This window comes from Sesamum indicum, linkage group LG10 (genome assembly GCF_026168435.1).
Source record: "Sesamum indicum cultivar Baizhima isolate 11 linkage group LG10, ASM2616843v1, whole genome shotgun sequence".
Classification (NCBI taxonomy): domain Eukaryota; kingdom Viridiplantae; phylum Streptophyta; class Magnoliopsida; order Lamiales; family Pedaliaceae; genus Sesamum; species Sesamum indicum.
Window position 1 is genome coordinate 3,680,652 of NC_142666.1, and position 16,758 is coordinate 3,697,409.

General features: G+C 33.5%; 2 protein-coding genes across 3 annotated transcripts in view; one reads left to right on the forward strand and one right to left on the reverse strand.

Moving 5' to 3' along the window:
- Positions 1 to 2,751: 2,751 nt before the first annotated feature.
- LOC105172438 (3'-5' exonuclease) lies at positions 2,752 to 3,594 on the reverse strand. The gene has a single exon (XM_011093860.3). It carries the CDS (start codon positions 3,524 to 3,526, stop codon positions 2,885 to 2,887), a length of 642 nt encoding a protein of 213 aa, XP_011092162.2. The 5' UTR covers positions 3,527 to 3,594; the 3' UTR covers positions 2,752 to 2,884.
- A 5,684-nt stretch (positions 3,595 to 9,278) lies between these two features.
- The window catches only part of LOC105172437 (haloacid dehalogenase-like hydrolase family protein), a 36,393-nt gene continuing 28,913 nt past the window's right edge, over positions 9,279 to 16,758 (forward strand). For both annotated transcript variants that reach the window (XM_088885802.1, XM_011093859.3), the window contains exons 1-4: positions 9,279 to 9,786; positions 11,018 to 11,118; positions 11,210 to 11,266; positions 11,345 to 11,439. In XM_088885802.1, the coding sequence (XP_088741928.1) occupies positions 9,429 to 9,786; positions 11,018 to 11,118; positions 11,210 to 11,266; positions 11,345 to 11,439 (611 nt within the window). In that variant the 5' untranslated portion in view covers positions 9,279 to 9,428. The remainder of the gene's footprint in view (positions 9,787 to 11,017; positions 11,119 to 11,209; positions 11,267 to 11,344; positions 11,440 to 16,758) is intronic.

The following is a 16,758-nucleotide window of genomic DNA, read 5'->3' on the forward strand; positions in this document are numbered from 1 at the left end:
CTTTCACTTTTTTTATATTTTCTTTTTCACTCACAAATTTTTATTTTTTTAAATAAATTCATAAGTTATAATTTATTTTTTTGTCTCTCACTTTGCCCTACAAATATTTCTTGTCACATATTTCTTTGTTACTTCTTACCTTAAACTACGTTTATATCTTTTTATATTTTTTTTTCTTAATTGCATACGATAATTCCTTTTACATGCTCGCAAAAATCAAGTGCAACAACGACTAGTAAATAAAATACGGCAAACAATCCTTTATCCTCGTGCAAACAGTAGGGGTCATATGTTGCACTTTTGGAATACAATTTTTTTTTTTTATTTTAAAGAACTAATTTAATCCTATTATGTATTTTTTCAGGCGAGAATTTTAATCTTGTTCAAATTAAAATTTATAATTTGGTCATGTAATTTTGAACATTATGACAATTTTGGAAATTTTCAGCTCCAAAAATTAACGTCATCAACCATGTCAATACCTAAATTGGGGCTTCCACCAAATTTGATGACTTGATAGTCCATCATTTTTATGTTTTTTTAGAAAATGACTTTGCAAAAATCAATTACCACTTGATGATATGACAATTTTTTCCGAGTTGCAATTTTCTTTCTGTCAAATTATTTCTGGAAAAAAAAAACACATATGAATTGTCACGTCATCTAAATTTATCGAAACCCAATATAAATATTGAAATAACTAAAAAAAACTGAATTTATTATAATTTTTAAAATTATAAAATTAAATTATTAATTTTAATTTGAAGAGGATCAAAATTTTAAACATCTAATTTACGGGACTAAAATTTCAACCAGCCCTTAGTAGTGAACAATTAAACTAGAGTGCGTTTCGAAGCCGTCCATGTCAATAAGATGATTAATTTAAATGTAACACTTTTGTTACTTGTCAAATTTTAATTAGTGGGTACAAAAGGCAGTCATCATTATTATTAATGGATAAAAAGACGATTTTGATGTCGCACTTGGTGTGTTGGAGAATTCAGAGAAAATCGTAAGATAAAGTGATCATTTAATTCCAGAGTATGGTTATTAGGGGTCCCCTCGTGACCATAATTTTCAAAGTCTTCCACCATAATTTAAGGATAATTATACTCTCTTTCTCGAAATTTGGTGAAATTATACGTAAATCTCATATGGTTTGAAAAATTATATTTAGTACTTTTGAGATTTGCTTCCGTCTAATAAATAAGTCCGTTCGTTAGTCAAAATTTACCAAATTTATTTATATTAACAAAGAAGGTGAATGAAAATTGATATTTTACCATCGATTGACTTATTACAGGTCAAATAATTTTTTTTCAACTAAACTAACCTTATAACATTGAAGATATACCTTCTCTCATTTATTAACACGTGAAGACGTATAAGGGTAATTTGATCATAAAAATATTTATTTGATCTGCAGTAATAAGTTAATTGGAAGTAAATAAGATTTTTTCCCAATTAATATCAGCAATATCTATATTTACCCCCCAATATTACTAATTTATTCCAAATCAATTAAATCTTTTTATGATCAAATTGCCCTTATACATTTTCACGCATTAATGTACGTGATGAGACATATCTTCACTATAAGGGTAGTTTAGTCAGAAATAAATTATTTGACCTGCAATAAGCCAATAATAAGTTAAATCGAAGGTAAATATTAATTTTTATTTAGTTGTTTTGCTCAATACCAATAAATTCAGTCAATTTTGAATAACGGAGGGACTTATTTGTTAGACAAAAATAAATATCAAGAATGTTAGATAAAATTTTTACAGTGAATTTACGTGTAATTGCACCAACTTTAGAAGATGAGAGTGTAACTATCCCGAATTAATTAATAAAATTATATTAAATATTAAATTGTAATGTCAAATTAATATATTAAACGTAAAGAAACAGACACTAATTAATTCAGAGCAGCAATAATGGGAGAACTTTTATTCAAATTAATAATACAATAAATATAATTATGTGTACTCATAAGACCTTATTTAATTTTTCAATAGGGAGTGTTTGGCTAGATTTATTTAAAACAACTAAAATATATATTTATAGGGTTAAACCATTTTGGACCCTTGTGATATATCAAAATATAAAAAAAAAACCCTGTGAAATTCTTAATATAAAAAATAACCCTTATGTTACAAATAAATAATCACACTGCCCCTAATCAATTTGCATCTATCTTTTTTAAACAATGACTAAAATACCCTTTCTAATCAACCGGTCAAACTAGGTCTATTAATATATAATTATTTTAATTTATAATTATATAATTGTAATTTATAAAAAAAATTCAAAATACACCTGCCTCCTCCCCCCACCTCCACATTTTTCCCCACCGCCCGCCATGTTCTTCCTCCACCCCCACCTGCTTCGTCCCCACCCCTCTCGCCTCCAACACCCCTTCCCTCCCCAACTGCGCATCTGGGCGATCGCATCGCCTTTGCAGATGAAATTAGTTATAGGAATTTATGAATTAAATGTGTTGAGTTTTTGAATTTGGGGACCATTTTGAATATTTAGTGAAAATATGTCAAATTTTCATAATTTTGAAAAGAATTTAATAATATCGTAAAGCAAGTCTTAAATGTGTTAAATTCTATATTTTATTTGATTATAGGTATAATTTCGTGGATCGTAGAACATATTTTAATTTATAGAAACAATAACACCCTCGAGTTTTGCTCAAATCGCCATCTTCATCAAGAATTAATATAATATATATATATATATATATGAAAATAATGAAAGGTAATTGATAATATTCATAGATAACTTAATTAAAGCTGATTAAAAAAGGCAGGCACACACATTACACACAGTTGCATAGAAGAAATTGATTAAACCCACTAGCTCATCATCAAACCCTTCAACATTTCTCAATGAGCAGCTTATGCCCAATCTTGTAAGAAGCAAACGCATCAATGCACGCATACTCAACTTGTGCTTCATTCAGCACTCTCGCCTCCCAATTACTCATGCACACATGCTTAGGTTTCCTCATCCTCAGCCCGCACACTTCCCACGCCAGATCCTTCAGTCCCGGCCGCCGGAACCTCCCCGGCCACCTCTCCTTCGCCGCCTCCCGAATATCTCTGCTGCTGCCGCACTCCAGCCCGTACTCGTTCTTCAGCTTCAGAACGTCGTCTCCCACTTCGATCCCCACGAAGGTGAAGTTCGGGTCGAGAAGAAAGCCCGAGATTGATCCCGGGATTTCGTCCATGTAGAAGAGCTGGAGGATCAAGCACTTGCGGTCTATGCAGAGCTGGAGAGTGGCTGATTTGTTGCTCATGGAACGGACGGGGTGGGGCCGCCACTCGACGTCCAAGCCCACCACGGCGGGGCTCCCGCCGTACAGGGAGGTGATCTCTTCCACCCATTGGGTGGCGGTGGCGGACTTGTCAGTCACGGTGGTCTCGATGGTGGCTCCGCCGAAGGTTACGTAGTATTTGGAGGTTGTGGGGTTGAATGTTATGGCGGAGGGATTCGTGGTTTGAGTTCTGAACATCATGTTTGTGCTCTTGACGAGGTACAATGTTGTTTTTGTTGGGGGTATGTGATGTTTTAGGGTGCTGGATATATATATATACCTACGAATTTGCATGATAAATGAAAGTTAAAGCTAGTAATGAGAGACTTTTGAAGTCGTAGTCTTGATTCCTTGTACCCAATTCACTTCTCTTTTAGGATGCAGAAGGTCGTGGTTTCACACTTGCGTAATCAGCTCGGATTCTTTAATTCCTGGCAAAGTCACACAAAATTCTAACTCCAATCTTATTTGATTAGAGGGAACATATTATATTCTTATGTGGTTGATATATAGATAAAAAAAATAATCAATTATATTACACGTACGAATTATCTCAAAGTAAGAAATAACTGTAAATTACAATGAGGCCATGTCGAGATCTAGTACAATAATATATAAATTTCTCTTCATTGTTAGAAAAATTATCAATACCCTTTAATTTTAATGTTTTCCAATGAGAGGCTTATTTTTTTATTCATTTTGTGGTGAACTGATTAATTTTTTTTTTTCAAAAAAAAAACTACAAAGGCAAAGTGAAAATTTCACAAGTTTTCATTTAAAGATTTCATAATTTCATCAACTATCAAAGAGTATTGGTAATTTTTTAAATAATAAGAGATATAATATTGCAATGATAGGACTAATTTCGCTTATTTTTCTAAAGTGTGGGACTAATAACTATTTTAAAAAATATGGGACTAATATTACAAATCATATTATACTCGGGATCAAAATGACAATTTTTCTCGATATTATTCTAATTGGAGCGCTAAATAAAGTATGTTAATTTTTCATTCTTTTTTCAAATTAAATAATTGTTTTTAACTTTGTCACTCAACAAGATTTTTCATAACTGCCTTTCCATAGTTTTTTTTTTGTCATTTATTTTTATCTTATATATATATATATTATCATATATATATATTTTAGATAATTTTTAACTTTATAAAAAATAAATAATATAATTTTAAAAATTATTTTATAAAATTTATATATATTTCATACCACACTTACTAGTTTTTATAATTTAAGAAGATAAAGTAACACTCTCATATATTTCAAGGGGCAAAGTGAAAGGCATATAATTTCTTTAATAAAGTTTTATTCTGTGTAACATGGCAATATGTAATTTAATGGTCAGCATAATTGAAAAATAAAACAAAAACAGAGATATTTGTCACTATTTTTACAGGTTTATTTTCATGACCAATAACATCTTAATTTAATGGTTAAGATTGAAATTTTATAAATAAGTTCAAAGTTATAAATTTAAATTCTGTCGAACATATGAATATTTGTCATATGTATCGACTGAGTTAACGTATTAATTAATTTATTGAAATATTAATGCACGTAATCATATTCATACGTATGTTAGTAATACCAAAGTATTTCTGGGAAAAATGGTTTATTTGAAAAGATTGTTTCTAGATCAATTTTCGTTCCACAGCGCTCTCAAATATTTTTAGATGTCAACCACAAATTAAATTATGGACATTTTTCTATTGAGGTCGAAATAAACTAAACTACCTGAAAATAAAGTAAATTACTCGACTCGATCAATCAAAGTTCATCTAAATTTGGTTTGGTAAACTTAACAAACCAAGGTTTCAAACTCAATTTGATTAGTGCAAGACCAATAAAAATATAGGATAAATATAAAACGAGCTCTCTTGAAATTTGATATAATTACGAATACCCCCTTATTATTTGAAAAATTATGTAATTCTTGAATAAATGCTTGAAATTGTCGACATTGACCTTGCTATATTTTTTAAAAAAAAATATAAAAAATCAAATAAGAATATTTTGGTCAGTTCACCATATAAAATAGATGGAACCTAATGGAGACTAACGGGTTAGGTTAACAATTAGACCACTGCTAAAATTAAGAGGGTATTAGTACTTTTTCAAACAATGATAGAGTATTTATAATTATACCCATTTTCAGAAAAAATCATTGTAATTTACCTTTAAAAATATATTTATAGAATTATATCACGCAAGCTCGACTTATATTTCATTCAATTAAAGCTGATTTGTGAATGTATGTCCCACGCATATCATCTGACGTAATTAAGCTGACGCAATGAAATAAAGTGACGCGGAATTCCACATTCAGACTAAGTGGATTTTTATTGTATATTTTACAAAATATTTTTAGGGTGCGTAAAATGTCAGATTTTACTTTAAAAATAAAATTTTAAAATATTTAGATAAAATAAAATAATAGAACTTTTAAGATATCAGTAATAATAATTATAATTAATTTGGACAAAATTTATTAATTTCTTAAAAATTAAGTTAAATACTCTTTACTTTCTAACAGTAGACCAATAATTATATTAATATAGACTGATACCCGCTTAGTAGGAGTGGGATATTGACACTGTAAAAAATATAATATTTAACTATAATTAATTGTCATAGTTAATAACAAAATAATCATAACAAATAGTCATTGACGACGGTCATGCACTGGTTGTTGGCCGTGGTATCTCCGAATGTGGCTAAAATATTTGTCATGGCGCTAAAAGCCATGATAAATAACCTTTTCTTAATGAAAGATTTATATTTTTATATCAATTTTATTTAACCGTGATCAATAAAAAATATCGTATGATTATTTATCCAAAAATTCTTCAAATTCCTACCACAAGAAAATTGGTTCCTTTTTCCCAAGAAGTCTCAAGGGTTGGTGCTAAATTATTATAGATGCTTTTACTTTTACTTTTTTCATCATCACTATAATCTTTTCTTAAAGAAAAAAGCAAATATGCTCTTATTTTAATTTTTCATTTAGGGGTTTTTGAAATAAATTCAAAAGGGGAAATAAATTGTAAATAAAGTTATAAGTTAATTTATTATGAAATTAGGAGAATTCAATAATAAAAGTAAAAATTGAAATTATTGGATAGTAATTTAGTGTTTTAATCTTACCAATAAGCTGTAAAATTTGGTAGGGAACTATTTATAAATTTTGACTTAAATTTTGAAACAGTTCAAAAATAGAAGTCATAAATCAAAAATACTATTTTCACTTATTTTCATCAATTGTTATAATTTTTAAAAATTAGACCTCTAAATGTTGCCAATCCTTATGGAATGAGGAGGGTTATATGTATTTTATTTTGTTTTTGAATTTTATCTTCTCCTTAATGTGTCTGGCACACTCAAATGTATATGCATAATTAATTTAAAGTTTTATTGTGAATAAAAATATAAAACTTAATAAAATATATAAATAAATAATATTGAAAAAATAAAAAAATTATGAGAAATTTATTGAGAGAAGAGTCACATAAAAAAAATGAAAATTGACAAAAGACAGAAATTTGGAAGTGAAGAGAAAAAAAGTAAAAAAAAAAAAATATAGAAAATAAAAAAAAGTCGGGGTTTCAATCAAACACTAACAAATCTGAAAAGTCGGGGTTTCAATCAAACACTAACAAATCTAGGCGAATTTTACGTTGAAAAGTATTTCAAATCCTTCGACTCGCATTTTGAAACTATGTTTTTGATATATTTAAAATTTATTTAATATGGAGTTATTTAAAATTCTTACCTCCATTCTAAATCTTTCTATTCTAATGTAAGAGTTGCTTAGGAAGACCGGAGGATTACTTGGTGCGTTGCTAATTTTAAAAGGTGTCGTCTGTTGTAAACACGTCTATCAAATTTTGAAAAATAATTTTGAATTTTTTATGATGAAATATTGATTTTTTTGCAAACAATATATTAAATTAATTTTTATTGCGTAGAACTATTTAAAGTTTGAGATATATATTCATTATTACTAGCACATAAATTTAAAATGATAAGTACCAAAATTTAGCATTCGCCTTTTTTTTTTTTGGTCGTGCTTTTAAAATCTATCATGAAATTTGAATATGAAATTGGGGAAATATTAATTTTAGGATGAATGCATTTTAGGTACCAAAATAGTTGTGATTAATTGTTTTAAGAGTAATTTAACTTGATTCCAATTATTTTAACTTCCCTATGTACCAACAATTAATGCGTAAACATTTAATAATTTTGATGAAATTTTTTTTGAGTGAATTAAAAGATAATTAAGTAGCTATCCAAAATCTACAAAGTATGACCAAAAGGGTATAAAAGTTTATATTTGTTATTTCATTGATGCGCTCACGTACACGATTCAAAAGAAAAATAACAAAGTTTTTAGTGATGATAAATCATGGAATACAAGTTAAGTAAAAGTCTAATATTTATGTGGTTACGTAGCTAGCACTCTCAACTCACAATGACATTGTCGATCCACTTAATAAGACTGGTGGCACGGCGTAGGATTTAATTCGACTAGTCACTGTGACTTATTCTCTTAAAATGTATGACAAGGAATGTGTTGCTTACTCAATAAGTATAGTTAACTAGCTTATATATAGAGAGATGTGTAGTGCCGCAAATCTCATGCAATTGTACCAACCAACAGATATTCGCAATGTAATCACAATAAATTTAAAAAGTACTGCATACCAACTATCATATTTCAATATTTATTATGCAATTACCACCAAAAAATAAAGGAACCAATTCCACCTTCCCACATTATTGCTTATTTCCTTGGAACTTTGTTTTATCCGAGCTAGAGTGCATCACTCAATTATTTTTGTTCGCTATCATCATTCAATCACAATATCTCTTCCCTGCTCGGTGTCACACAACATGCAGCTCGTATTATATCTCGTCATCAATCATGTTACACAGTACATAACTCGTAAGATATGTGACCTCATCAATCATACCACACAACACACATCTCGTGTGATGTCATGTATCTCCATTAATGGATTGACAACACACATCTCGTCCTGAATCATATCATTATAAGCCATTGCAGTATTCTAGTCAGGTAAGCTATTTTTTTATTTCAATTTACAACATTTCCAGAGTATCTTTATATATATGTATATGAATCTAATTAATTATATTTACCTTAATCTCAAATCGAAAATGTTAATTGAATAATTTTCGTACATTTTTTCACTATTTGTTTAATATTTTATATATATCAAAATTCAATTCCATTTTCTTATAGAATAACTAGATATTGTAAACTTTCTAAATATGTATAATTTATTAATTAACTCATAAGAATTTCTTTTATCCAACCCTTCACATTTTTATAACTACTGCTTTGATACCTAGATTCAATTATCTCAAAAATCATATTCTTTTTTAATAAATATAGTATTTTTTAAATATAATTTTTTAATATTCCTCAAATATAATTTTATAATATTTTTATTAATTTTCATTAATTCCTCACTATTACAGTAATTAATTAAATATAAATACATATAATTAAATATTTAGTTAAAAAAATTGATTAAATTGAACAAATCAATTATAACGATTAAAATATAATAAATGAGGTAATTTAATTAATTGGCTATGACACTCTTAATTCAAATAAAATGATTAATTAGTCATTAATTTATAAATAATTTAATTCGATTGTAGAAACTATACATTTAATAAATTCATTAATTAAATAATATAAATATATAAATTAATATTTATGGTTAATAATTACAAAATTTTGATTTATTACTAAATTGAGTAGAATGAATTATCACATATAAGTAACTGGTAAAATATTGTTTATGTGGCAAAATATAATCCACTAGAAAAAAGGGAAAAATAAATAAAAACAAAAGAAAAAATAAAATGAAATTCTTCCACACAATCTTTTCTTCAAACAGTTGGCCCCCCAACGGTCATATTCAAGAATTACGAACAGTATCGAGGTACGATAAGGTCCTTTCCCCGCCACTCACCAAGAAACCAAGAACTGACTGCTTAACCAAAGCCCTCTCTCTCTCTCTCTCACTCGAACACGAATACACACACAAAAAATATGGCGTTGAGGTCAGTACCATCGCCTTTTGCGACTGGTTGTTCAAGAACCCACTTCAGAAACCTGTTTTTCTTGAACTCAAAATCAAGATTTCTCGAGAATCAATGGCAGTCAAGAGATATGTTGTTTTCTGGGAGGAGGAGAGTAGGAGGAAGAATGGTGAAGGCGTGTGTGAAGTTGGAAGAGAAAAATGCACCAGAAACTGGCAACGAATGGGGGAAGGTTTCGGCGGTGTTGTTTGATATGGATGGAGTGCTGTGTAACAGCGAAGAGCTATCGAGATTGGCAGGTGTAGATGTTTTTAAGGAAATGGGAGTTGAAGTCACAGTTCAAGATTTTGTGCCTTTCATGGGCACAGGTGCGCGATCTTCCCTTTGTATTGGCGATTTCTTTTTATCATGTTTCAGTGTGCATTATTGCTCTGCATTTAATTTGTCAAGAAACCAAATCCCTCGGCTGGGGTGTTGCAATTTCTTGATTCTAATATTGAGCCCTTTAGCGAGTCTGATTATTCGGAATCTGTAGGAAGCCGGTTTGGTGAAATGTCCATATTCCTCTTTCTAGAGCCATGCTAAATTTCTGTAAGCCAGACTAGTTTTCTAGACAGTTTGAGTTGCAAAAGGAAAAGTTCACACTATATTTTGATTTTACAGGACTTGCACGTAAGCATTCTTTTCATTGTTGCCTTCTATATTTGCATGGTAATTATTTTACCAAGAACAGTTCGGTGACACCCTTTTACCTTTGTCAAAAGTGACTAGCAAGCCCATTAAAATCTCCTGCCGTCAGCCATGTCTGAGAGGCTTTTAGTGGCTACAATTTTCATTTTCGTTACATTGACATTGATTTGTGATAAGAAGCATTACTTTTTTCTCAGACATGCAGTGCTTTAGTGGTTTTCATTGTCACTGGTGACAAGTACCTCCTCAATCGTCTTACCTCTTTCTTTAAGGACGCTAGTTGTTTTCTTGTTTCAATTGCATAGCTATGTTTCACGGTTTGGTCTTTATCTCAATTGTCACACATCAAAAGCCAATATCCCTATTCATTACTTTGTTTTATGATTCTTCCATGAAATCTTCTATTCTTCGTCTATACTATTTTCTGACATTCCATCAGATATAATAATACAAGCACACATTCTAACGGAGGCAATGTGTTCGCTTCCCTTAATGCTGTCTGCTCAGTCACTTGTCATCAGTGCATCAGTTGTCATCAATGCATCTGGATGTTTTACAGAATTGCGAGTATCCTGGAGAATATCTCTCAAGAGTCTTCCACTTACCAAGATGTATTTAATCTATAAGCAAGTTAAATTAACTCAGTAGCGTGAATGGTCTTAAACTCCTCCCACTAAAGCTCAAAGGTTTATAATCCTTAATTGCTTTTGCTCTCAAATGCTTCATTGTACTACATGTTAAGTTCTTTGATATGGATTATTTATGGAACTACTTGAAAATCAATAAGTTTATCTTTTTCTCATCATTCGGCCATTTTCTCAACATTATTTTTCTCCCTCCCTCCTTCCCACCTTCCTTAATGTCTCTCTGTGTGGGACTGAATGCATATTCTCCATAAATATGAATCAGGTGAAGCCAACTTTTTAGGAGGTGTTGCTTCAGTAAAGGGTGTGAAAGGATTTAATCCTGAGACAGCAAAGAAGAGATTTTTTGAAATATACCTGGATAAGGTGGTGAACAATTTTGCATGATATTTTTGTTTATCAATCTAATGATGCTCAGCAATCTACCTGACTCTACTATGGCGTGTGCTTCTTGTAGTATGCGAAACCAGATTCTGGGATAGGTTTCCCTGGTGCCTATGAACTTATAGTACAGGTATACTGGCAAGAATACTTGGTTGTCCACTTTTCAGAATATTATGTGATGTTGAATTTACTGTCTAATGAACAACAGTGTAAAAACAAAGGCCTCAAGGTTGCTGTTGCATCTAGTGCTGATCGTATCAAGGTTGATGCCAATTTAGGAGCTGCTGGTTTGCAGCTCTCTATGTAAGTTTCTTTAGACTTGATTTGGTATCATTTGTAGACTAATATTGCAATTTTTACTATGTTATGTATCCTTTTGAGATTTATGATGTATATTATGCATTTGACTTGCCTAAGTATCTGTAACTTTTGCTTATGTGGAGTGTTGCGAAAAATGTGCTTCTACGTAAATTGTCCAACTCTTATTTGATATGGTAGCAAGCATAAAGCATGTACCTAGTGAATTGAAAACATATGAATAGTTAATGGAGAAATTATGTCGCGTAACATAGGTTCTTTAAGAGGATTTTTTTTTTTTTTTTAAATCTGTGAGGTCAATGAAAATCTTGATTATGAGGGTGAACATTCTTAACGAGGCACTCACCTTTTGAAATGATGATGTTTTTTCTTATCTCCAATTGCAACAGATAATTGAAGGGACTCAAAAGTTAATGGGAGTGGCCAACTTGAAAATGGGTTCTCAAATTTCACAAACAAAGAGTGAACATCAATGTTCCCCATTATCTATGTGATTTTGAGTAGTAGGATCCTTCACAATTATTTTGTGGATATTGATGAGTCAAATTTGGCATATTGACTTCACTTGATAAGCCTGAGAACGAAGCTAAGAGAACAAGTTGATCTTCTCTCTACATGCAAAATCATTGAAAACATGTAGTTTTATTAATGAGTATTGTTCCGTAGGAAGAACAAAAATGATTAAATTTTATTGAAGAACTAGTCCCAAATATATAGTGTTAGGATTAGAGAGAATTACAAATAAGGTAAAGATATGGTTGATCTATCTACCAAGAATTGCAACTATAAATAAGGCAAATATACACAATATCCTAATCAATCTCTTAACCCTCCCCCTCAAGCTGGAGCATTATCAATCATGCTCAGCTTGCAACGTAGGAACTGAAACTGCTTGCCCCTAAAGCTTTGGTCAACGCATCTAGTAAATGGAGTACAAATTCTTCCACTCATCACTAGTTGACGAATGAAATCGCAATCAACTTCAGTTTGTTTTGTCCTTCCATGAAAAATTGGATTGCTTGCAATATGAATGACTGCACATAGGTAGTGGCTCATCGTACAAGAATCCCAATTCTCCCAAAAATTTTTTAGCCACTATCATCTCACTAGGAGCATGTGCCATAGCCCCGTATTCAACTTCTTCACTAGATACAACAACAGTCGTTTGCTTTTTACTTCGCCAAGTAACTAAATTTCCCTCAAGATAGGTGCAGTATCCAGATGTAGATCTTCTATCGTTTCTAGAGCCAGCATAATCAGCATGTGAATAAGCTTTTATCTTTAGATGACCATGTTTCTTGAACAACAAACCTTTTTAACATATTTGAGTGTACTGAGTGCACCTTCCTAGTGGATAGTTTGGGGCCTATCCATAAATTGACTTACTATGCCCACAACAAAGGAGATGCTTGGTTTCGTTACACTTAAATATATTAGCTTCCCAACTAGTCTTGTGTATTTTGCCTTGTCTTTGGAATACATGCCATTGTCATCCCAAAGTACAGAGTTGAACTCTGTAGGAGTGTCAACACGTTTGGTGCCAAATAAGCCACTTTCTTGGAGTAAGTCAAGGGTATACTTTCTTTGAGATATAGTGATACCATTTTTGCTATGAGTAATCTCAATGCCAATAAATATTTAGGATGTCCCATGTCTTCTGTAACAAATTTTTGTTGCATATACGCCTTCGTGTTCTCTACTCCCTTAATGTCACTTCTAGAAATCAAACCAAGCTCAAGTACTTTGTTTGAGGCCATAAATCGCTTTTTTTGGTTTGTGCATCATGTGTTGATTCTTTCCCCTGAGTAATATACCGTGGAGGTCGCACCATAAAGATAGTCTCACTTAAATCACCATAGGAAAAAAGTGTTCTTCACGTCCATTTGATACATAGGCCAGTCTTGATTCTGCCAAGGATAAATAGGACTCGAATGGAATTGAGACGAGTAACATGAGAGAATGTTTCAAAATAGTCAACTCCGTAAGTCTAAGTGAAACCATTGGCAACCAAATAGGCCTCAAATCGATCAATAATCCCATAAGAGTGAACACCCACTGCATGAAACCACATCGGCATCAGTGGGAACACAAGTTCCCAAGTGTCGCGAGAAATTAGATCAGACATTTCCTCATCCATTACCAACTTTCACTCGGGGTGTAATACTGCTTCATGGTAAGTTTTGGAGATAAAAGTACTAGAGAGCGATACAACAAAAGTACGAAAAGTGGGACTCAGGTGGTCATAAGAAATGGAGTTAGCTAGTGGATGTGCAGGAACGTTTACCTTTGTGATATGTGCCTAACTATTCAAAGATGAAACATGAAATAGGAGCTGCAGCAAGAGGCGGGGATGAGCAGATTCATTAAGCGTGGTGGACGATACTTTGGCACCATCTAACATAGGGGAATGTTTAGAGATAGGGACCAAAGCAGACGCAAACCATGGAAGACACACTGGAATAGAGGGGCGATGGGTATAACCCTAATTTTGTTTGAAAAAGACTATTTTGCCCCTAAAACGCCTCAAAATTGTAATTTTACTTAGAAGACCCGCGGTCTGCCTAATCGGGTCGGGTCGCGACCCGACCCTGACAACCCGGGACATTCGGAAGACATCTATTCGACCAACAGAACCCCTAGTTTTACGCTATAAATACTCCATGTTCAGTGCATTTATGGTACGACCTTTCTACTACTCTTTACTTTAGATCACTTAGGCTCGCTAGCTCGTGAGCGACCTGCTTACACGACCTTGATACCAAGCACTGACTTAAGCATCAAAGGGTCTTAGTTGGGGGCTACCCCAGCAAGCTTAACGATATGCTTCTCTTTTCTTAGGGCCCGTACATCAGTTTGGAAGAGGTAGCGACCTCGAACCCCTTGGAGGACCAGTTCACCTGACCAAGGAGGTCGTGCAGAGTTTAACCCGGATCAGTTGGTACCGTATGTGCGAATCCTGAGAAGAGGACCTTTGATTTGGTCTTAAGGTGGTTGAAGGATTCAGATCTTCAAGAAGAAGAATTCGCCATATCAGAATCATCAAGGCATGAGCACGAAGAACGAGTTCCACTGCGACGAGAGGGGAGAATCTTGCATCTAAGAATGAAGAATTGCAACACATGGTCGAAACAACAAGCAAGAATGTTATGGTGGAGCATGAAAGGAGAACGGTTACACCTACTGCTAGGGAGTCAATGAGGAGAAGGTTGCTCGAAGAGAAGGAAAGAACGATAGCAGACGACCACAGGGGAAGAACGATAGCAGACTACCACAGGGGAAGAATAAGTTGCATGAAGCAGAACGTGGTGCTATTACTAGAAACTAGCCAAGCGAGAGAGACATCGGACATAGCATCTAGCAAGACACGACAAGGAGGGAACCTGCGATATCGAGAGCAGAAGTGGAAAACGTGGGAAAACAGATAGAAAAATTGAAGCAGCACATAGATGACCTGAAAAAACGAGGCGAGCTGGTGAAGCGGAATAAGAACTCACCTTTTGCCAACAAAATTATGATCGAAGTCATGAGTCCAAATTTTTTACTACCCAATCTACCCAAATACGATGGGTCGAAGGATCCACACGAGCACATTTCTACCTTCGAATTGGTAATAAACATTCTAAGGACAAACTGATTCGATTAACGCTAAATTGTTTGTAACAATTTTAGCAGGAAAGAGACAAGAATGGTTTACTAGTTTGCCTAGTGGACCCATCGGATCATATGGACAACTGGTTCAGAAGTTCGCTTTCCACTTTGCCAGTAAAAGGAGATCGAAGAGGCGAGCGACCTACCTGTTCACGATCCGGCAGGGAAGTAATGAATCCCTCAAAAGCTTCATAAGGAAGTTTAATAATGAGACCCTTGAGGTACATGATTTAAGGATCGATATGATAACGAGCATATTGATACATGGGTTGAAGAAGAGATCGTTGTGTCGGCACTAGCAAAGGATCCTCCTAGAGATGTAGAACAATTAATGCAATTATCTCGAAAATACATCGACGAGGAAGAGATGAACGCAATCAAGGATAAGGAATGGAATGAAGGTCGAGATAGGCAAAAGCGATCTGATGAGGAGAGGTATGGCCTGCTGAAATACCGCAGGTATACAACGTTGGTCACTTCTAGAGAAGAAGCCATGATGATGGTTGAAGGAGACGACCTGCTGCGATGGCCTAGTAAAGCTAGAGGAACGTCTGTGAAGGGGATTCCAAGAAGTATTGCAAGTTCCATAGGGATAAAGGGCATGACAAAGAGGACTGCTATCAGTTGAAGGATGAGATCGAAAGATTTATCCGGTAGGGATACTTCAAGGAGATCATATTGAAAGCAGGAGATAGAGATCGAAAATCCCCTAGCAGAGCAAGAAGCATATCGCGTTGTAGGTCGCCAAGCAGGGGAAAACTCGAGCAATAAGGAATAAAGGAAGAACGTAAAAGGAGTTATTTGGTGAAGAAGATGGTAGCTCGAGAATATAGGTTTGTTGGTATTTCCATTACTTTTACCAAGAATATTAACTTTTGCGGGAATCAATATTTTTGCTAGCATTAAAATCAAGGAATCATATGTGCACTTCTGTAATCTTTTGAGAAAGGATATCCTGTGTAAGAAAGCTCGCGTGAAATAAAAAGGCACTTTTTGGGATAATTTGCATTACAATAAAATATTACCGATTTGGGAAAGGTCGCTATTTTAAGATTCTTTGAAAAAGACCAACCTGAAAAAGGAAAGATTGGGCGTTTGAGAAAGACCACGCGACCTGGAAAAGGTGCGACCTTACGTTTGAAAAAGACTGCAACTTGAAAAAGGTGAAGATTGGGCGTCTGAGAAAGACCACGCGACCTAGAAAAGGTGCCACTTTATATGTCTGAAAAAGACTGCGACCTGAAAAAGGTAAAGATTGGGCGTATGACAAAGACCGAGACCTGGAAAAGGTGCGACCTTACGTGTGAAAAAGACTGCGACCTGAAAAAGGTGAAGATTGTGGGCGTCTGAGTAAGACCACGCGACCTGAAAAAGGAGCGACCTTACGTCTGAAAAGACTGCGACCTGAAAAAGGTAGAGTGTGTCTGAGAAAGACCACGCAACTTGAAAGGTGAAGATTGTGGGCGTCTGAGAAAGACCACGCAACCTGAAAAAGGAGCGACCTTACGTCTGAAAAGACTGCGACCTGAAAAAGGTAGAGTGTGTCTGAGAAAGACCGTGCAACCTGAAAGGTGAAGATTGTGGGCGTTGAATGCGATCTACATGAAACCCATCTACGGAATGATTTACAAGTTCTGGAAACGAAGAGGACATCGA